This window comes from Melanotaenia boesemani, chromosome 22 (assembly GCF_017639745.1).
Source record: "Melanotaenia boesemani isolate fMelBoe1 chromosome 22, fMelBoe1.pri, whole genome shotgun sequence".
Classification (NCBI taxonomy): domain Eukaryota; kingdom Metazoa; phylum Chordata; class Actinopteri; order Atheriniformes; family Melanotaeniidae; genus Melanotaenia; species Melanotaenia boesemani.
In genome coordinates, this window is record NC_055703.1 from 25,753,814 (window position 1) to 25,774,557 (window position 20,744).

Here is a 20,744-nt window from a genome sequence, read left to right on the forward strand (position 1 = left end):
CTTGCCTTTGAGATGTTCATATAATCCATATACAAAATACAAAACCCATAAGTAAATTAAAGGTATGCTGAAGCAATATGTAAACTGAAATATTCTGTGTAATACAGAATATCTCAGTCACTCCCCTAAAATACCATTTTCTCTAACATCTTGATAAGAAAACTGCACCTTATACTTAACAAACAAGTTATAATTGAACTAATTTGTTTGCTGTAGAAAATACATCTTCTGCTCACCCTGGTGTTCCCATATTAATCCACACAATCACAGTAAGTACTGCTAGAAAAAAATATAATCCTCATCACTTCGAAAGAAATTGTGAGACACACGTATCTCCTTTCTTTAATAAGGCAAGTTCTGGTGTTTCTGTCTATCCCGTCTGTCTGCTTGTTTTGTGATGTGACTTGATCATCCCATTTTTAATCTGCATTTGAAGTAATGTGAGCAGTAGAAAAAAAAACTGATGATTTGGTTTGTCAGTTATTTTCAGTTTTGTACCAACTGGTTTCAATCAATGGGTGGAGGCGATGGACTGATACTCACTGTGGACTTTATTAAGACTTGACTTCCTGCCAATTCACTGCACTTTACACCCTCATTAACTGATATGGAGAAGATTTCTGCTGATGCTCTGCATTCTTGTTATTATCAGATAAACTAATGTTGTGGCTCTACGAAAGTTCAGCTAACTGCAGACATGAACAAATGTTACACATGAAACATCAAGACTAAACATTTTAGACAACCAGTTTTCTATGCAGATTTGGTTGAGTTAATATTAATGAATGCACTCCAATTTAATCTATGGTTGAAATAAAAACAATAAATTTAAAATATATATTTATTTAATTTATTAAGAACACAACAGCAACAGTTACTCTTGAGATGCTTGGCTATAAAATGAACAGCACAAGGAGGCTCAAGAATACATGCCAGTGATCCTAAATCCTGGTTTTAGAGTTTCCCTGCAGCTACATTTTAATTTAAGATTATATTATGGATAATAATGTGTCTGCTGATTACAGTTTAGTGCCAACACTAGAAAATATCTCTATTACCCAGAAAGAGCAGTTTTTTCACTTTACATCTGCAGTATTTTAACTATTTTTGTCATGATATTTTACTGAATGCGTTACTTTACTCAGTCTGTCTGCCTGGGGTTCAGGAGCTATTGCAGTTGGGTTTATTTTGTAACTCGCCGGAAACTGTTTTCCCTGGCTTTTAATTTTGCAGCTTAAACCGGAAAAGAAAGCCTCGTTTTGGCGCACTTGACGCAGGGCGTGTCGTGATTGGCTGCGTTGTTGTCTTGGTTGTTATTCAGATCAAAGATGGCTGCTGTTGTCGGGGATGGAGAATAAGACAGGCTGTCTTCCGAACGCAGGCCGAGGAAACGCATCGAAACTCGCTGAACAATCGACATCGAAACCCACCCGGACCGAAGCCAAACCAATTAAACTCAATCTAATTATCTTCTAAAGGTAAAATAAAAGCTGTCTTCCTCCTTTTCAGCGGTAGCATCCTTTTGCTTTCATCGATTAATTATTGATAGGCATTTGACACTTTGCCGAATCATTAAAATAAATCTGGACAAATTGCTAATGTGTCTATTTTAGTACAATACATAATATAAAACGGTAAAATGTTGGTTAAATTTCAGGTTTTCCGCATATCAGAGCCTGAAATGAAGGTTATTCCGGTTACTGCAGCCATATAACAGCGTTACTATCCTGTAATTATTTCCATCGGTTCATTAGTGACAAGGAAAACTGTTGATATTCAGTTTCATGAAGTTCGGAAAATAAACGGTGTTAAATTAATGTTAAAGTTTAAGCAGTGGTTTTAATAATGTTTGACTAGGATCCTTTAAAATGAGGACTTTTCAATGATATTACAGGTGATAAAAACAGGTGCAGCGCTGCAGAGACAGGTGGGAGGAATGAAAAGGTTTAAATATTGATTGATTGATATCTTTATATCGAACAGGTAGTTAAAACTGCGAAAGTTAAATTAAATCATACATCTGTACATTAGAGTGATTAATAGAGGTATTAATACACCAATTAAACCTCCATACAAAGCTGATTGGAAACCAGCATCTAGGATTCATGTTACCCCGCAGTTTACAAACTCGGACTTTCTCTAGCTGAGGAAAACCAGAACAGTTTTTTAAAGAACCAGTATGTACCCGGTTCCAGCTCTGGACCTGAACCAGAACTGGAAGCGTTCTGATCTGATGTGAGTCAGTTTAAAGTCACACGTTTATTTTATTTCATTTCAATACACAAACCTTCCTGCAGTCTCTCGTCTCTCTGGTGGACTGCGTGGCATGGAGGCTGTTGTCATGGCGACAGCTGCACATCTTAGCTGTCTTTGAGGAGAATGTCTTCCTTCGTGAGTGAAATGAGACGGAGCCTCTGTCAGCTCTCGGTTTGAAGTCTTATCTGTGGACAGCAGCGTCTGAACGCTGACCTGAGGTCAGTCCTAGACCTCATCTCTGAGACGTGATGGACATCAGACTTCAGTCAGACCACATTCTACTAAATCTGCAGCAGCAGGACGTAAATGTCAGGCAGATTTGGAAAAATGTGGAATAAATGATAAAACACACATTTATTTTATCATTCTATTTCTGATAATATTTATTTGACAGTTTGAACTTTCCTGCTGATTTCCTCTTTTTCTGTCCTCGTCCGTTTTCTTTTTCTGTGGTGGATTTGTGGTTTTTCCTGTGATCCTGGTCTGAAACACTTCCTCCGTCAGCAGGGGGCGCTGTGACCGACCGCAGACATGGACACCACCACGTCCATCAAGATGACCACGCTGGCCATCCAGAACCTGTTCAGCTACGTGGAGGAGGAGAACCTGGCCGCCATGAAGGCTCACCTGGACCGCTTCAAGGAGGTGGACGGACGCAGCGACGTACGTGCACTTCCTGTTTCCTGCTTCCTGTTTGTTCACTCACCGTCTCCTTGTTGTGTTCATGAATTAGATCTGTTTGCATTTATTTATTTGTTTTAGGTGTTTTTAATTTTGTTTACATCTTTATTTTGAGTTTCTCCTTGACTTGATGATACTTGTTTTATTTGTTTTAGAATTTTTAATTGTTTTTTGTTGTGTATGTTTTTTTATCTGTTGTTTTTTTATTAGTGTTAGTCAATTGTTGTTTATTGTGTTTGTTTAGTCCATCACTCTGCAGACAAACTTTTTAAACTCTTCCCGTCTGGTAGGTGCTACAAAGCATCGTACCCCAAACAGACCACCCTGATGAACAATAAGCCACGCTGATGCATAGTTTTACATACATGCACTACCTCAACCTGTAAATACGATGTTAATGTTATCTTTTTATTTATATCCATATTGCTTCTATTTTTTCTTTGCTTTTTTTTTTTATTATTTTTTTACTTTTTGTTCTGATCGTACAATGAGAGCAAAATTCCCGGAGTCAGATTCATGTTTTCTGTGTACAGACTTGACAAAATAAAATGATTCTGATTGTTATTTGTTTACGTGTCATCTGCTCGTCGTGTTTGTGAATCAGATTTAGTTCTGTTCATGTGTTTTATGCCTTGTTGTATTTCTTGTTTACATTTTTAGATTGCGTTTCTTTGTTTTCTTTTTTTGGTTTGATGCTTTTGTTTGTTTGTTTCCATGCCTCAGGCTTTTTTTACTTGTGTTTTTCGTTTACATTTTGCTTACTTTGTTTCCTCCTCTGTTTATTTGTTTCTCTGTGTTTTGCATGCAGAACGGTCAGACGCCTCTCATGCTGGCGGCGGAGCAGGGCAGTCTGGAGATCGTCCAGGAGCTCATCAGGAGAGGAGCCAACGTCAACCTGGACGATGTGGTGGGCAGAACAAGCGCTCCCTCACCCTTCATTTTGTTTGTGTTTGTGTTTGTGTGAAACAAAAAAGATTATCTCAAACAATTAAAGCTAACCTCTCTCTGCCTTCCTCACTCGGATTCTTTGGTTGCTAGGGAGACGGGCAGGGTGAGTAGCTGCTGTTTCCATGGTAACGTGGCTTCTCTGTGCGTTGGCAGGACTGCTGGTCGGCTCTAATCTCTGCTGCTAAAGAGGGTCACGTGGATGTGGTGAAGGAACTGCTGGAGAACAGCGCCTACATTGAGCACAGAGACATGGTGGGAGCAAAGGCTGATGGGAAATGTAGTTCAGTCAGTGGTTACAGCCCGTGCAGAGACAACATGCGGAATAACTGTTGTTGTTGTGTGTCAGGGCGGCTGGACGGCTCTGATGTGGGCGGCTTACAAAGGACGTGTGGAGGTATCGAAGCTGCTGCTGGAGCACGGAGCCAACCCCAACACCACCGGACAGGTAACACACACACACGCAGGAGGAGTGTGTGTTCACTGAAGGGCGCCTTATTGTTATGCTTTGTATTCTGACCTCCTCCTCCTCTTCCTCCTCCTTCACCGCAGCAGTACAGTGTGTATCCTATCATCTGGGCTGCAGGTCGAGGACATGCAGACATCGTTAAACTGCTGCTGGACAACGGCGCCAAAGTCAACTGTTCGGACAAGGTGACGCGCAACGACACAAAACAACACACACCAACATCAGACTGAGAACAACTCCACATGAAACTGGACAATTTAAAAAAACTTTATTTTACCCTGAGGGGCAGTTAATTGCACACAGTAGTTTTACTTTTCACCGTGTTTAAAGTTTAAAACAAAAACAAGAAGAAACAAGCTGAAAAGCATAAGCAGCCGTTAAAGTAGAATACACACGAAAGACACACAAAGCAAAGGTACAAAAAGGGTAAATGTAAACAGCAAATTTAATAAGATAAAATGCAACAGTAAAACAGTTTAACTTTGTATGTGGACGTCACATTTTTGGTTGTTTGAGCCATAAAACTGAATTCTGTTTAACTGGAACCTGTGTACACGAGCGTGGTCATTTACACTGCCATCTGGTGGTAACAGAAGAGATTTCTTTCAATTATATTTATATCTAGATCAAATATCTATCTGTATATGATAAAACAATAACAATAATTATTGGTTATAAAACTATACAGAGTAATGATATACAGAGTATGAAAATGTTAAGTAAACAGTTGGTTAATGATTGTACATGATTTAACATAAAGTGAAATAATCTCATAAACTGTGAAATCTGCAGAAACACTCTGTAAACTCTGTGTGTGTGTGTGTGTGTGTGTGTGTGTGTGTGTGTGTGTGTGTGTGTGTGTGTGTGTGTGTGTGTGTACAGTATGGTACCACCCCTCTGATCTGGGCCGCCAGGAAAGGACACTTTGACTGCGTGATGCACCTGCTGGAGAACGGAGCCGACGTGGACCAGGAGGGGGCGGTACGACCACACACACCGATGGTTACTGCACCATAGAACCAGAACCAGCTAGTGTGTTAGCTTCATCCAGCAGGACGTCCTAGCAGTCTGTCTGATGAAAACGACATCGACTGGACTCCTATGAAGAATCTAGACCATGACAGATTGAAACAGCCAAACACACGTAGCAGCGACGTTATAAAACACCACGATGTGTACTTCCAGGAGCAGAAACAATGCAGGATTTGTCATGAAGGGTCTTAAATCCCAACAGCTTTCACCACCCACACACCAGGAAGTTCTAGACTTCCCAGATCTTCCATGTTGCCATCTGCTTGGCCGCGTAGAAGCTGGTCTGATGCAGCAGATAGTTCCAGATGAACTGATTCAGTGATGAGTCTGTCCTGGATACCGTAGAAAGGATCTGTGACGTCACATAGATCAGCTTTTTAAGGAATCTAGAACTCATCTCACATGTAAACGGTGGAAGTCTCACATCTTCCTGAACATCAGTTATTTTGGTTTGTTTGACACCACAGGAAGTCACGATTAAACACCAACGACGACTTCTGCTACATAAAATCCAGAAGAAACAGAAAAAACAGACGAAAATCCTTAAACTGTGTTTGGTGTCCTCAGAACTCCATGACGGCTCTGATCGTAGCCGTGAAGGGCGGGTACACCGAGGTGGTGAAGGAGCTGCTGAAGAGGAACCCCAACGTCAACATGACCGACAAGGACGGAAACACGGCGCTGATGATCGCTGCCAAGGAGGGCTACACCGAGATCGTCCAGGACCTGCTGGACGCTGGGACGTACGTCAACATCCCCGACCGGGTGAGACGTCGACCAGAAAGAGTCCCGTTTCTGTCCAGCAGGGGACAACGTCCCTGAACTCTGTCCCTTGTGTTTCAGAGTGGGGACACGGTGCTGATTGGGGCGGTGAGGGGCGGCCACGTGGAGATCGTCAGAGCTCTGCTGTCAAAGTACGCCGACATCGACATCAGAGGGCAGGTGAGCTCGCGGGAGGAGACACCTTGTCTCCGTCAGCAGGTGGCGCTGTAACAGAGCTGACGCTGTTCTGTGTGGTTCTGTCTCCAGGAGAATAAGACGGCTCTGTACTGGGCTGTGGAGAAAGGAAACGCCACCATGGTGAGAGACATCCTGCAGTGTAACCCCGACACGGAGACCTGCACCAAGGTGAGACAGTTCCTGAAAAACAGCCTGAAGCAGCAGTTTTCCACAGAAACAGGAAGTGTGACGATGTGTGTGTTGTCAGGATGGAGAAACTCCTCTGATCAAAGCCACGAAGATGAGGAACATAGAGATCGTGGAGCTGATGCTTGATAAAGGAGCCAAAGTGTCGGCCGTGGACAAGGTGAGACGTACAGGGCGGGGCTTTCAGCCCTGAACGTTTCTGATTTGGTCACGATACTAAAATTTCAAACTTGCTGATACCAAGGATGTTGCTCAATACTCGATACTGTTTTCCATTCTGTTTAGGGAAAATTTTCTTTCCAAAGTCAGAACACCACAAAAACAACAATCTAAACAACAAAAATGTTAATAAATAAAAGACTAACAATGTAAAACGAGTACATTATTTTAAAGCTCTATTAGTTTATGAGTCTTCATACAGTCTCCGTGTTCTCAGGCTGTTTACTGTGGTGCAAAGTACAAAACTAAAGTAAAAACAGTTAGTGTACTTATTCACAGTACTTTAAATGAGATCATGTAAACAACAGAACAAACAAACAAGTTAAGATTATTTATTTTTAAAAACTAGATTAGATGATTAACAAACATTTAAAAAGGTTAGTCTACGGTCTACATTAGAAGGCATTAATATCTGACCGTATCTGTAAGTCATTTTCAGGCTGGTTATGGAGCAGAAGAGGTCGCGTCCTCCTGCAGCGCGAGGACGAGCCTCTGGATGGGGCGGGGCCTGTGGTAGCGCCTGAAGAGTAAACATCAGGGTTTTCAGTCAGTCTCAAAGTCTCCAGTAACACCAGAAAACTTCGCTGAGTTTGTTGCTAGTCGCTGTTTTTTTAGAGTCGATAGAGGGGTCTAAAACTCGCTAATTATAGCGACAAGTTGCTAAGATGACAACACTGTAAACAATGTGTCCTCCAGGCAGACGCGTCATCACGTCCAGGTTTCTTCTATGTGTAAAAACTTTGTAATTTCTGTTTCATGTAAAGTGAAACAGCTGCTGGAAACATGATTAGTTCAAATCAATAAAACAGGTTTGACTGTTTTTCATTGTTTTCAGTCACGTTTTAAAACCACATCTGCAGCGTTCAGACTTCTGGCAGCTTAAAAAGCTGAAAGTCAGCGAGTTTATAGAAGTTTAAAAGAAATCTTTTATTATGAGATTATTTATTCCAACAGTCCGTCGACTTCCTGCTGCTGTCTGTCCCACTCAGTCCTTGCTGTGTTTTTCCAGAGAGGCGACACGCCCCTCCACATCGCCATCCGCGGCCGGAGTCGCCGCCTGGCCGAACTCCTCCTCAGGAACCCCAAAGATGGCCGCTTGCTGTACCGCCCCAACAAGGCCGGAGAAACGCCGTACAACGTGGACTGCAGCCACCAGAAGAGCATCCTCACCCAGATCTTTGGAGCGCGTACGCTGGTTTCTTCTTCCTGGTTTCTGCCTGTTTTCTCTCCATTTCTTTCCAGATCAGCTCAGAAACTTTTAAGTCAGAAACAGAAGAACATGGCTCTGATAAATAAAACAAAAATAATCCGCTATTAGTTTACTGCTACAGTTTAAATGTATTTTTACATCTTATTACATGGAAATGGGACTGAAATAGATTAAAACAATACAAACACTTAAAAAAAAAACAAAGATACAAACAAAAAACAGATTAGAAACTATTAAACCTTTTTTTTTTTATATAAAAACATTTTTTAGCTTCAAAATGAAACCAGGATCAGTCTGTTGCCACGTTTACTCAACTTGTTAAACAAAGTAAAAACAGGAATGCAGTTTTCTTGTAGATGCCTCCCTCTCTGCTCTGCTTCAGCCCTGCCTTTGAAGCCTCTTTCTACAAACACTGGTAGCCATGGCAACTGCAGGCTTCACATTTGTCTTGTATTTAATGCCAGTGGGTTTTAATTTAATTAATGAGTTCTGATTGGAACAAGTTCTAATTGTGATTTTAAAAAAACAGATATTTTACATGAAAAGAATTAAAAAAAATATACATTTGAATCTTAAAATATAAAATATTTGAAAATATTTCATTGATTTTTTATTGTATAATGCATTTTTAAAAATCTAAAAAAATGGATAATAAACTGATTTATAAAAATACAGAATGGATTTTTAGAAGGAAAAGTTTGTTTTATCATATTTCATATACAAGACAAATGCTTTACATAAAACATGGTAGAACAGCAGCTTTTCAGTCCACGTTATTTATAGAGCATTTTAAAGACAAAACTGTTGAACAAAGCGCTGAACAATAAAACAACAAATCATTTACAAAACATGTTTATCTATAAATACACTAAAACATCAAAGAAATTATAAATATATATATTAATAATAATAAAAATATTATTGATAAGTTATGAATTATAAATATATATATAAACTATTTAAATTGCAAAATGGGTTTCTGAAAATATTAAATGGTGTTTTACAATATTAAAAAATAAATAAATACATAAAATGTTTAAATGAAACTTTTTGAAAATATTAAACTGACTTTTAACAGTAAAAATGAGGTTTTAAAAATAAGGGCCCAATTTCTAAAAGTATGACATTTTAGAAATATCTAGCAGATTTTATTTAAAACTGTTTAATTAGACTAAAACTAAAAATAAAAGAGTAAACAACCGTCTGGTAGTTAAATATGTTCAACATCAGTAAATCAGTGTGTTGCAGCTCAAAGTCGTAAAGAAAGTAAAGACTCACCTGCACCATGTGGTCAGTAAACACCTGTCCTTGGCTGTGACTCCGCCCCCTGCAGGTCACCTGTCCCCCACAGAGACAGACGGGGACATGCTGGGTTACGACCTGTACAGCTCTGCATTGGCCGACATCCTGAGCGAGCCCACCATGCAGCCCCCCATCTGCGTGGGCCTGTACGCTCAGTGGGGCAGCGGGAAGTCTTTCCTGCTGAAAAAGCTGGAAGGTGAGTCTGACACGCCGCCAGACTGAGCGCAAACTCCTGTTAACACCTGTTCACGCCCTCCTCCTCCTCCTCAGATGAGATGAAGACGTTTGCCGGGCAGCAGATCGAGCCGTTGTTTCAGTTCTCCTGGCTCGTCGTCTTCCTGTCTCTGCTCCTCTGCGGCTCCATCGCCATCGTCCTCGGCTTCACCGTCGACCCGAAACTCGCCATGGCGGTCTCCCTCAGCTTGTTGGCTCTGCTCTACCTTCTCTTCGGTGAGACGACTTTGCTTTCGCTCTTGTGGCTTGTTAAATGTTCTTGTTTGTCAGCGCTGCTGGATAAATAAAGTTACGTTCCCTCAGTGGTGGTGTACTTCGGTGGGCGTAGGGAGGGCGACAGCTGGACCTGGGCGTGGCTGCTCAGCACCCGCCTGGCCCGTCACATCGGGTATCTGGAGCTGCTGCTGAAGCTGATGTTCGTCAACCCGCCAGAGCTGCCGGAGCAGAGCACCAGAGCTCTTCCTGTCAGGTAACGCTGCAGACGATCTGCTCACCTGTGAAGACAAACCAGGGCAGATAAGATGTCACCCCCGTGTCTCCCACAGGTTCCTGTTCACAGACTACAACCGTCTGTCCAGCGTGGGAGGAGAGACATCCATGGCGGAGATGATCGCGACGCTGTCGGACGCCTGCGAGAGAGAGTTCGGCTTCCTGGCAACGCGTCTGTTCCGAGTGTTCAAGACTGAGGAGACGCAAGGTACCTCGACCTGCCACCAGGGGGCGATCCAGCTGCATGTAACTTGTTTACATAAAGTCCAATTTCATAGGGTCTAATGGTGCGTTCCAGATGTCTTGGAATTCCAAGAAAATGTGATGTCATTACCAGGTTGTTGGAAAAAATGGACGCCTCCAAAACACAACACAACATCTGTGAGCATCTACAAAGCTCTATAAAACTAGAAAATCACAAACCCGTTAAAAAATGTCACCATGAGAAAAGCAGCCGGATTTGGTGACAATGGCTAACAACGCGATCATCAATAACAACGACTTACTGCTGTTTACACTGGAAACTTAGCACACACAAAATATATTTTAAAGGATTTTAACAGAGAGAGCAGTGGTCTACAAGTGGTACTGGGCGCAGCCATCTTTAAATCTGCGATCTCAGGGTCCTCTGAAACTTACGAGTTCACTGCTTGGAAAAGCAGGATCACTTCATCGAAACTGGAACGAATAATAACTGATATGCAAATATATGCATGTGTGGTTCCTGCTGAAAGCTCATTAAAACCTTTCCAATCACGACCAAACAGTTCATTTAAGTCCCTGAAATGATTCCCCTTATCAGGACATTAGCGTTCCCACAATGGAGGTAACACAAACACATGAAATTCTGCAGTTTTTCTTCTTCTCTTTATCTCAGGTAAGAGGAAGTGGAAGAAGACGTGCTGCATCCCGTCCTTCGTCCTCTTCGTCCTGGTGCTGGCCTGCCTGATTACCGGCATGGCGCTTCTGGCCATCTTTAAGGTGGACGGCGAGAACCAGACGGTGAACGCCGTTCTGATCGCCATCGCCAGCGTGGTGGGTCTGGCCGTGCTGCTGAACTGCAAGACGTGGTGGCAGGTGACGGACTCGGTGCTGAATTCTCAGAGGAAGAGGCTGCACAGCGCCGCCAACAGGATGCACAAACTGAAGAGCGAGGGCTTCATGAAGGTGAGCGACGCTTCGAAGCGGAAGTTACAGCACATCTACAGGAAGTGAACGTTCGCCAACGTGCTGCTGGAGTTTTTTCAGCTTTTTATAATGAAACGATCTCAAAGCTGTTAGTTTCATGTATGGTTCTTCTGCAGGTGCTGAAAAACGAGGTGGAGCTGATGGCGAGGATGGCGAAGACCATCGACGGCTTCACACAGCATCAGACGCGGCTGGTGGTCGTCATTGACGGTCTGGACTCCTGCGAACAGGACAGAGTCCTGCAGATGCTCGACACGGTGAGGACGCGGGACTAAATACAGCTCTTGAATCGCTCTGTCGATTTCAGGTGAAAACAGTAAACTCATGTAGGCGTTCTGGTCCTGCAGGTCCGGGTTTTATTCTCCAAAGGTCCGTTCATCTCCATCTTTGCCAGCGACCCTCACATCATCATCAAAGCCATCAACCAGAATCTTAACAGCGTCCTCAGAGACTCCAACATCAACGGACACGACTACATGAGGAACATTGTCCACCTGCCCGTCTTCCTCAACAGCCGAGGACTCTCCAGCGCCAGGAAGATGTGTGCTGCCGCGCCGACCAACGGGGATGCCACCAACTCTGAAGGTAACCATGATGATGGTTTTCACTGTGACAGGAAAACCTGAAACTTATAAAGTCACATTTTTAAAACTATTTAATTATAATTATTATTAAGATCTGAAATGTCTACAAAGATAAACATGAAAAAGACCGACTTCTGCATGCTTCTCTATTTAAACTCTTCATCAACAAAGTAAACAAATGTGTTTTTGTGTCTCAGCGGGTTGGCACGAGGAGCTGGACAGGAAGCTGTCTCAGCACAGTTTGGGAGAATTAACGAAGTTTGGAAGCAAAACGACGCTAAATCGCCGGGTGAGGCTGGATGTGTGTTTGTGTGAAAGAAAATATTTTTGTATAATTATCTTTCTGGTCTGTAGTTCTTCCAATATTTATGGTCATGTGACCTTTGTTATGCTCAGGACACGTACCGGCGACGTCAGGTGCAGCGCTCTGTGACTCGTCAGATGTCCTTCGACCTGACGAAACTGATGGTGACGGAGGATTGGTTCAATGACATCAGCCCACAGACCATGAGGAGGCTGCTCAACATCGTCTCTGTCACCGGTGATTCCAGTCTTCATCCTCTTCGGCACCCAGTTACTCCTGGATACGTTTTAGTAGCTTTCAATCAACCCGCCTCTTCCTGTTGGTGTGTTCAGGTCGTCTACTGCGAGCCAATCAGATCAGCTTCAACTGGGACCGCCTGGCGTCATGGATCAACCTAACCGAACAGTGGCCCTACAGGACTTCCTGGCTCATCCTGTACCTGGAGGAGACCGATGGAGTTCCAGACCAGGTCACCCTCAAGACCATCTATGAGAGGTGAGACGTCACACTGGCTTGTGTCTGTAACAGATCCAGAACCGATCCACCAGCAAGTGCTCATATTTCAGAGTGTCAAAGAACATCCCGACCACCAAGGACGTGGAGCCGCTGCTGGAGATTGACGGAGATGTCCGCAGCTTTGAGGTCTTCCTGTCGTCACGGACACCGGTCCTGACAGCCAGAGACATCCGGACCTTCCTGCCCTGTACGGTCAACCTGGACCCAAAACTCAGAGAGATCATTGCAGGTAAGACAGATGGTCCCCCTGGGTCAGTGATACCACACCTGCATCTAATCCAGATGTTTTTCATCTCTGATCCAGATGTGTGTCTCTCAGATCCAGAGGTTTTAGGCTCTGATAAGATTTTTAGGCCTCAGATCCAGATGTTACTCCTCATCCAGATATTCTTCACCCAGATCCAAATGTTTCCTTCTCAAAATCAGATGGTTTTTCCCAGCTGAAAAAGTTCCTGTCTGATACAGATGTTTGTCTCAAAACCAGGTGTTTGTTTTAGATCTAGATGTTTCTGTCTGAGATCCGTTCTGTTCCAGATGTTCTTCACGCAGATCTAGAAGTTTGTCCGAAAACCAGATGCCTCTGTCTCAGATCTAGATTATTCTGTTTCAAAGCCAGATGTTTTGAAACATCTCAGTTCTAAATGTTCCTCTCTGTTCCAGATGTTTCTTGTCCCAACGTATCCAGAAATTTCTTTCTTTTTCGTCTGATCCTGATGTTTGTCTAAATTTCTCATCCAGATGTTCGTGCAGCTCGGGAGCAGATGAACATGGGCGGAGTCCCGTATCCAGCCGTCCCCCTACCTGAAGCTCAGCCCCGCCCCACCTCGGTCTACAGTCAGGTGTCTTCCACCTGTTCGCCGTCTGCCTCCTTTAGCGGACCTTTCAACCAGCCACCAGGGAGCATCATCTCCCCACAGCCTCACAGCAGCTACTACAGTGGCATGGTCGGCCCGCAGCACCCCTTCTACAACAGGGTGAGTACAGACTCCGCCCACTGGCCTCACCTGATGCCTACCTGGTGGAGCAGGCGGTCTTGTGATGTCATCACGTCATGTAATCTCCTGGTTATGTTCATCATTCATGTGTCATTATGATTTGATTTTAAAGTGAGTCTCTGCTTTCACATGATCAGCTGACAGGAAATCAACCAGTCATCTGTGAGCTCCACAGTCAGAGCCAATCAGCTGCTCAGATTTAAACCCAACCTCCTGCAGGGTCATGTGACAGCAGTGATTTGTGTTGTGGTTTAAGTTTTTTACTCCATGAACATTATTTTGATTTTCTGCGCCCCCCCAGCCATATTTCCCCCACCACCTTTACCAGCTGCCACGCCCACTCGTGGCCTCCTTTCCACCACACCTTCATCCATGTCTGCCTCCTAAAATCTCCGTCAGCAGGGCCGCCGCCACAGCCGTAAGTATGAGCAGGAAGTTGAACACGTATCTGAGAGGATGGAGATTTTCTCTTCATGATAAATACGTCGATTATCGAACGTGATGCAGATGATTTGAAGTTTTGGTGCAGCTCAGTGGCTTTTAATGACTCTCCAGAGGAACAGTTTGTGGTTTCTCCTTTTCTTCTTCTGCTATCCTGTACCTCCTGCACTCTTCTTCTGTGCTTGTCAAAGAGCCAAACAGCTGCTGTTGTTTGTTGTCAATCAGCTTCATTTCCTGTCTGTGTCTCATCTGTTCTCCTGATGGTTTCATCCCGTCTGTCTGTTTGCAGTGTCAGAGTTCATCTTTGAAAAGGAAGCAGGTACTGAACTTTCCCTCCATCCCCTCTTTCTCTATAATGTCCACAGCAAATGGCGAATTTCAGCTCCGTCACCTTGAACTGGTGTTCATCAAGTTACTTCTCTAAAGTATCTCCAGATGTTGTCAACCATCTGAGCAGGATAACCACTCAGCTTCAGGTTTTTACTGCAGTCATGTGACATGTTGGTCCAGTTTACCCAGAACAAGCTGCAGACGTGTTTCTGGCAAACTGGAAACACGTCTGCAAACAGAGCCAGAGCTTAGCAGGAGCACAGCCGGATGCTGTGGACATAAAGGGGTAGTGATCCATCTCCCAGCATGCATCTTTAGCTACTTGAGTTAGCTTCCTCACCCCTCACCATCTCTGCACTGAGAAACAAAAATCTGCTTTGATTTTACATAAGAAATTATAAAGTTTCACGGGTGCCTAAAATGCTGCATGTTGGAGCACAAACAGCTTCACACTTTTATCCAGGAAACAAAACAGGTTTCAACCATCAGCTTGGAAACTAAAATCCAGTCACAGATAAAAAGAGATCCTGAATTTAAACATTTAACACATCACTTCCTGTTCAGATTTATGACATCACTTTCTGTAAAAGGTTTCTTACACATCTTTCTTTCGAAATATATGACATCACTTCTTGCTCAAGTTTATGACATCACTTCCTCTTTAGATTTATAACATCACTTCCTATGTAAGTTTATGACATCATGACCTGTTCAGGTTTAGTTAAACAGCGATGAAGATCAATAAGTTAGTTTGTAGAACTACGTAGAACTCATCTTCATCACTATCGTCTCAGATGCTGGACCCGTCCTGAGCTCATTAATGTTTATGCATGTGTGTGTGTGTTCAGGGCTCGGCCTCCGTCGTGTCTGGAGCTCCGCCCATCCTCCTCAGCTCCATGACGACGGACGGCGTGTGTGAGCGTGTGCGGCAGATTGAAGGCATGGATCAGAACATGGTGGCTCAGTACACCGCCACCATAAGGAAGGTCAGTGTCTGAACACAGAAACCCGACCGAACCGGCTGCAGACCGGATTCTAACTGGGTTCTTCTGGTTTCCAGGCGAATGTGAACGGCCGGGTTCTATCTCAGTGTAACATCGACGAGCTGAAGAAGGAGATGAACATGAACTTCGGAGACTGGCAGCTGTTCCGAGCCACGGTGAGTCCTCTGAGATTGAAAACTGGTTCAAACTTACAACCGGATCCAGTTCTGACCTGGTTCCTCCTTCCCACTGCAGGTTCTGGACATGCGCCACATAGAGAGCCAGGTGCTTCATGAAGAAGCTGCCAGCGAGCAAGGCAGCGTAATAGGAGGTCATGCCGAGGCCCCGAGACGAGCAGCGGCTCCCCCCCATGCCGGCGCCGCCAACCCAGACGCCATGTACAGCTTCAACCTGAGCTTCGAGGAGCTGAGCGGTGTGGGACTGGACGAAGCGCCGCGACACGGAAACATGCCATGGATGGTAAGTTCTCCTCTTGCACAGTCGCCAGGACGATAACTTGAACTATTTCCTGTTAGCGTCCATCTTTCTATCCTCAGGGCCCCGCCCACCGGACCGCCAGCATGACCAGCCTGAACTCTCAGGAATCATCCAACGACATCTCCAAGCTGACGGACAAGCAGCAGGCCGAGTACCGCTCTGCCTACCAGGAGTACATCGCCCAGATGGCCCAGCTGGAGATGGGCGGCGGTGGCGGGGAGAAGCCTGTCCAACCACAGCCGGAGCAGTTCATGACATCATCATCATCATCTGATGACAAAAGCAAAGACGGCAGTGAGCAAGACGGACGCAAGTCTTTCAACAAGAAGAGTGCCACCAAGCCGGCAGCCGACGGCACCGACTTCGCCTCCAACAGCGACACTCTGGACCCAATCACAGAGGAGGACGAGAAGGGCGAGCACGGATCCTCCAAGTCTCTGCTGACCCGCAAAACGTCAGGCGAGAGAGGCGGGCTGTTCCAGGGTGCCGCCGACCTGAAGCTAAAGGCCGGCGGCGGGCTGCGTTACCAGAAGCTGACCAGCGACGACGAGGAGTCCGAAGAGTCCGACAATGCTCCCCTGCTGAAAGACGGCAAGAAGACGGCGGACCCGAAGCTGCCAGGCGGCTCTCTGGCGCTGAAGGGGAAGGACTACCTGTCAGACGCCATGCTGGACAAGAAGGACTCGTCCGATTCCGGCGTGCGCTCCAACGAGAGCTCGCCCAACCACTCGCTGCAGGATGAGGAGGCAGACCTGTCGCAGCTGGACAGAAGCAACCTGATCGAGCTGGACGAGGAGAGCTTGGCCCGGAAGCGTGGCCTTCCAAGCAGCCTGAGCGGTCTTCAGGACCCGGCGGTGGCCCGGATGTCCATCTGTTCCGAGGACCAGTGCAGCCTGCTGGCCAGCAGCCCCGAGGAGAGCTGGCCATCCTCCAGGAGCTACAACCTGAACCGCACTCCCAGTAACGTCACCCTGAACAACAACACCAACGCCCAGCAGGGCAACCGGCCCCGCCCCCCAACAGAGGGTCCCACATCCTCCTCCTCCACTGCTGACGTCATCATCCCCCCGAGCTCCACCTCCACCCGGCCGGGCCCCAACAATGAGAACGTCCGAGTGGTTCACCTGAAGAGGGGCCTGAAGCCTGGGGACCCGCCAGAGATCTGCACCGTGTCATCCGACACTGTCACCTTCGGCGAGGAGCGCGAGAGCATCCTGTGAGCTGGTGATGAAGAGCTGCCTCCCACTGCCACCGCCTCGACCAATTAGAAGCAGCTGACGAGAAATTTGATTTGAAGTAAAAAATAAGTATTTGTGGCTGTAACATCTGAAGGAGGAAGAGCAGGAGAAGAGGAGGGTGGCTGCTAGTAGACGTGTAGTCGTATCTGTGATGTCCTTGTGACTTAGCTGTGATGTCATCAGTAGTGCTCCTTGCATGCTCTGTAGTCAGTAGATGAAGCTCAGTGGTGTTCAGGTTTTGTTGTGACTAGAAGCTTCTGCATGTTGCTGTTGTGACATCGTGTTACCATGACGCCAGGGGAGGAGCTAGCCAGGTGGCCAGGTTGACACCTCCGACATCTGATTGGACACCCCAGGTGCCACCTCAGATGACTGACAAGTCACTGGAGGAGGACAGAAACTCCTTTCCGGAGACACATCTCAGATAGCACAACATGTTTGGCCCAAATGTGGCCCACATCTGGCGCCGTATTTGGCCTTGACTTTCGGTGTTGATTCCTTGTAATTGTGGCTGTCAAAACTCAACGTCCACCACAAAGAAACTGTTGTAATCTATTAGGCCCAAATGTGCCTGCTATCTGGGATGGATCACTAGTATCACTACACCAGTTTGAGGTACATTTTAAAGTAGTTTACTAATGGGTCATCATCTAAAAATATTTACATTTCTAGAAGACATTTAGTCCCTGTGCAGGTACAACTACTAATGTCATGTAAGGCTATGATGTTAGCTTGAAGCTACGCAGCAGTGCTAACCTAGTTCTAGCACTAAATTAGTTTTCAGATAATGTGGGGGAACCAGGTCATATTTAGTTTTCAGTGAGTGTATTTAGGGACTACACATCTACTCAGTCAAGGTTTTTACATTGGAGCTGAAAATAAAGTATAAAGATGCTCAAACAGTACCTTGGTATCCAGGTTACTTAGCGCTACCTATGCTAGCGCTACATGATCCAGTTTAAACAGGAGGCTAGCAAGCCTTCTAGCTGGTTTAAAGTATTGAACATGTTGCAAATATTTCTACTTGGTGATCCAGATTATTAATGTAAAGGTGTTATTATTTCTCATGTCTCTTCTTACCCCATGACCCCCTGATATGCACCCCCCTGCATGATGATGTGATTGGTCAGCACCGCCAGTTCCAGGTGTTTGTTGTTTGTGTCGTCAGGTTGAAGCTGCCAGTTTGATGTTTCTGGTGATTGATCAGTGTTAACCAGCCAGTCGGTGTTTATTGAAAGAACAGAGTCCTGATGATGTTTGTGTGTAAACATCTGTGATCATGTGACTTGTTGTTCACTAAAGAACAAATAAAATCTAGATGTTAATTCTGCTTTCTTTATTTCTTTTCTGGTCCTTTTTTCAGTTAAATGAATTTTTATTCAATTAAAATTATTGATTAAGATTATATTGAATCCACATTAGTTCAATTTATATTGACTGTATTCATTTAAAAAGATAAGAAACCAACAGACTGCATCAAATCTTCTCTTCACAAATCCATAGACTCCATAGACAGGGTCCACAACCACAACTAATTTGTGTGTGTGTGTATATCTATCTATCTATCTATCTATATATATATATATATATATTTTTTTTTTTTTTTTTTTTACTTTGAAAACCATTAAAGTTTTCACAAAAAAACTGAAAATTCTTTTGAATTTTATGTGTCTCAAATAAATTTAATAAAGATGAAATTGTTTCTTACATTAATAAATTTAATAAATTAAAGCAAAAATATATTAATATTTACTTTTAGTGATAGAAAAATAAATAATACATAGACTAGTTTTCAAGAGTGGACTGATTTCATAACGGAAAACATACCAAATTGCTGATATTTTAACAAGAAATCCAAAAATAATTTCTTCACATAGTTTTTATCTGAACTGTTTCCAAACTAAACTTCATGTAAAAACTTCTGATTAGAAACCAGATAATCAGAGGAGCTGAAGGACCGGATGGAGACCAGAACCTTCCCTGAGTTCTGGTTTCAGTCTCATCAGGTCCAAATAAAGACGTCAGAGTCTTTAACGGTGGAGCGATGAGAAGGAAAACCAGACTCTGATCTATCAGCAGCATCAGGACCAGGTTCTACGTGGTTCCACCTGAATGAGACTGGAAAGGTAAAGTCCAGATCCAGGTCCAGGTCTGTCTCAGGTGGAAGACACCTGCTCCTCTGTCAGCAGATCTACAGAAAACACACACAGGTCCATGTTGGAGGGATGGAGGGAGGAAGGAAAATAAAATGTTTCAGTCTTTTACTTGTTTTAAAACGTTTGTTTTTACGTCATATTTTCGGTGTAGAAATAAAGTGGTGTAAAAAGTAAAAGTTTGTGTTTGGTGGATTATTTCTTTTCATGAGGGTGCGTTTGTTTCTCTCACCTTGTGAGCCACCCGTTTTCCTCCACTTCAGTGTTACCCGTCACACCCTGCATGGACAAAAACAGTCCTCATGTCACTCAGATCTGCTCTAATTGGGGGTTTCCACCCGACTTTTGCCAACCTATGTAAAATTTTCTAGATCCTCTCCTGGCTCGGAGGCTCAGGTTCCACCTCAGTCTACTTTATCTTTTATTCATTCTTGATTTTTATGTGAATGTGTGAAACTTTCAGCTCCTCTCGTTATTTTCTGCTCATATGAACACAGAACATAAAAATACTTTTACTTTTACTCTTAACAAACTTTCTTTCTTGTTGAGTTTTTAGTCCTAAAACAGCAGAAACCTGAAAACTCATTAAATGAGCTGATCAGTCATGAAGTCCGGATCAGTCTCCTACCTGCAGGTGTGGGCGTTGACAGGGGCTCCTGCTGCTCTGCGGCCGCGGTGGAGGCGTCCAGCTCGGACTGCAGGTCCAGGATGTAGTCGATGACTCGCTGCAGGACCTCCAACCTGCTGACGGATCCAGATCGGTACGGACCAGGAACCAGGTGCAGCAGCAGCCGGTAATACAGCCTCATGTCCGGCTGCAGTAGTACCGGCGGCTCCTCCCTGATGTTGAGTAGGCCGCCGCTGCTCCTCTGTCTGTCCGTAGGCAACACCATCAACCCGGCTCTCATCACTGGTGGACGGAGTCCCGGTTCTGATCAGCTGGCCAACACCTGCGTGTCGGGCTGTGCTCTCATTGGCTCCGATTGTACGTCAATAAAGGCTTTAGGACAGCTGATTGGTGCAGAAACACACCTGTTACCTGTCTGTGTAAACAGCTGCTGAGACTGAAAATGCAGAAAATATTATTATTATTTTATGTTTAATCTTTCAGACAGAAACAAACTGAAGATGCTCAATGTTCTAAACTCAGAAGATTATTGATTACTGATCAAATTAAAACGGAATAGATGTCTGTTGATGAACCTGCAGCTCTGGTCAGGTTTACAGCGTTAGAGTAAAACTTCACATACATGATGGAGGAAGTTCCCCTTCCCCCGTCTGTGGGACATTTGCAAGACAAACAGCAGCAGGTTGTGTCACGTTGTGCCGACGTGTCATCGGGTATGAAAATATCCTCACAGTAACGGAAACTCTCCTCACATTTGAATAAGTCCAGATTATTTTTACAGGAAAGCTGCAGGTGTCCACACAGTGATAAGAAAACCACAGACTGATCCAGCACCGGCAGCATCAGGACCAGGTTAATGTGGTTCCACCTGAAACTGAAACCAGCTCAGCTCCACAGATCTGC

The 20,744-nt window shown here is 44.5% G+C and overlaps 2 protein-coding genes across 5 annotated transcripts; one reads left to right on the top strand and one right to left on the bottom strand.

Moving 5' to 3' along the window:
* Positions 1-1,303: 1,303 nt before the first annotated feature.
* Positions 1,304-18,383, top strand: kidins220b (kinase D-interacting substrate 220b). Of its 4 annotated transcripts, none has more exons than XM_041975420.1 (30): positions 1,304-1,478; positions 2,761-2,919; positions 3,746-3,844; positions 4,039-4,137; positions 4,232-4,330; positions 4,435-4,536; positions 5,234-5,332; positions 5,951-6,148; positions 6,227-6,325; positions 6,413-6,511; positions 6,591-6,689; positions 7,758-7,935; positions 9,292-9,456; positions 9,531-9,710; positions 9,798-9,963; positions 10,040-10,191; positions 10,861-11,150; positions 11,288-11,428; positions 11,519-11,756; positions 11,953-12,044; positions 12,152-12,296; positions 12,392-12,554; positions 12,626-12,804; positions 13,314-13,549; positions 13,872-13,988; positions 14,301-14,330; positions 15,190-15,327; positions 15,402-15,500; positions 15,580-15,804; positions 15,882-18,383. In XM_041975420.1, the coding sequence occupies exons 2-30, from the start codon at positions 2,788-2,790 to the stop codon at positions 17,040-17,042; spliced, it is 5,220 nt and encodes a 1,739-aa protein (XP_041831354.1). In that variant the 5' UTR covers positions 1,304-1,478; positions 2,761-2,787; the 3' UTR covers positions 17,043-18,383. The 4 variants fall into 4 exon arrangements, with proteins under 4 accessions (XP_041831354.1, XP_041831353.1, XP_041831355.1 ...); XM_041975419.1 differs by having other exon boundaries at positions 2,764-2,919; XM_041975421.1 differs by lacking the exon at positions 14,301-14,330 and having other exon boundaries at positions 2,764-2,919.
* A 390-nt stretch (positions 18,384-18,773) lies between these two features.
* id2b (inhibitor of DNA binding 2b) lies at positions 18,774-20,480 on the bottom strand. Its single transcript, XM_041975654.1, has 3 exons — positions 19,842-20,480; positions 19,446-19,492; positions 18,774-19,251 (listed from the first exon to the last, which is right to left on the bottom strand). The coding sequence occupies exons 1-2, from the start codon at positions 20,119-20,121 to the stop codon at positions 19,479-19,481; spliced, it is 294 nt and encodes a 97-aa protein (XP_041831588.1). The 5' UTR covers positions 20,122-20,480; the 3' UTR covers positions 18,774-19,251; positions 19,446-19,478.
* Positions 20,481-20,744: the final 264 nt, after the last annotated feature.

Bases quoted from the DNA above. Each gene is read 5' to 3' on its own strand.
- kidins220b (XM_041975420.1), top strand. From the start codon at position 2,788: ATGGACACCACCACGTCCATCAAGATGACCACGCTGGCCATCCAGAAC. The intron at 3,845-4,038 runs GTGGGCAGAACA...GTGCGTTGGCAG, and splicing joins ACGTCAACCTGGACGATGTG to GACTGCTGGTCGGCTCTAAT. The intron at 12,805-13,313 runs GTAAGACAGATG...TTTCTCATCCAG, and splicing joins ACTCAGAGAGATCATTGCAG to ATGTTCGTGCAGCTCGGGAG.
- id2b (XM_041975654.1), bottom strand. From the start codon at position 20,121: ATGAGAGCCGGGTTGATGGTGTTGCCTACGGACAGACAGAGGAGCAGC.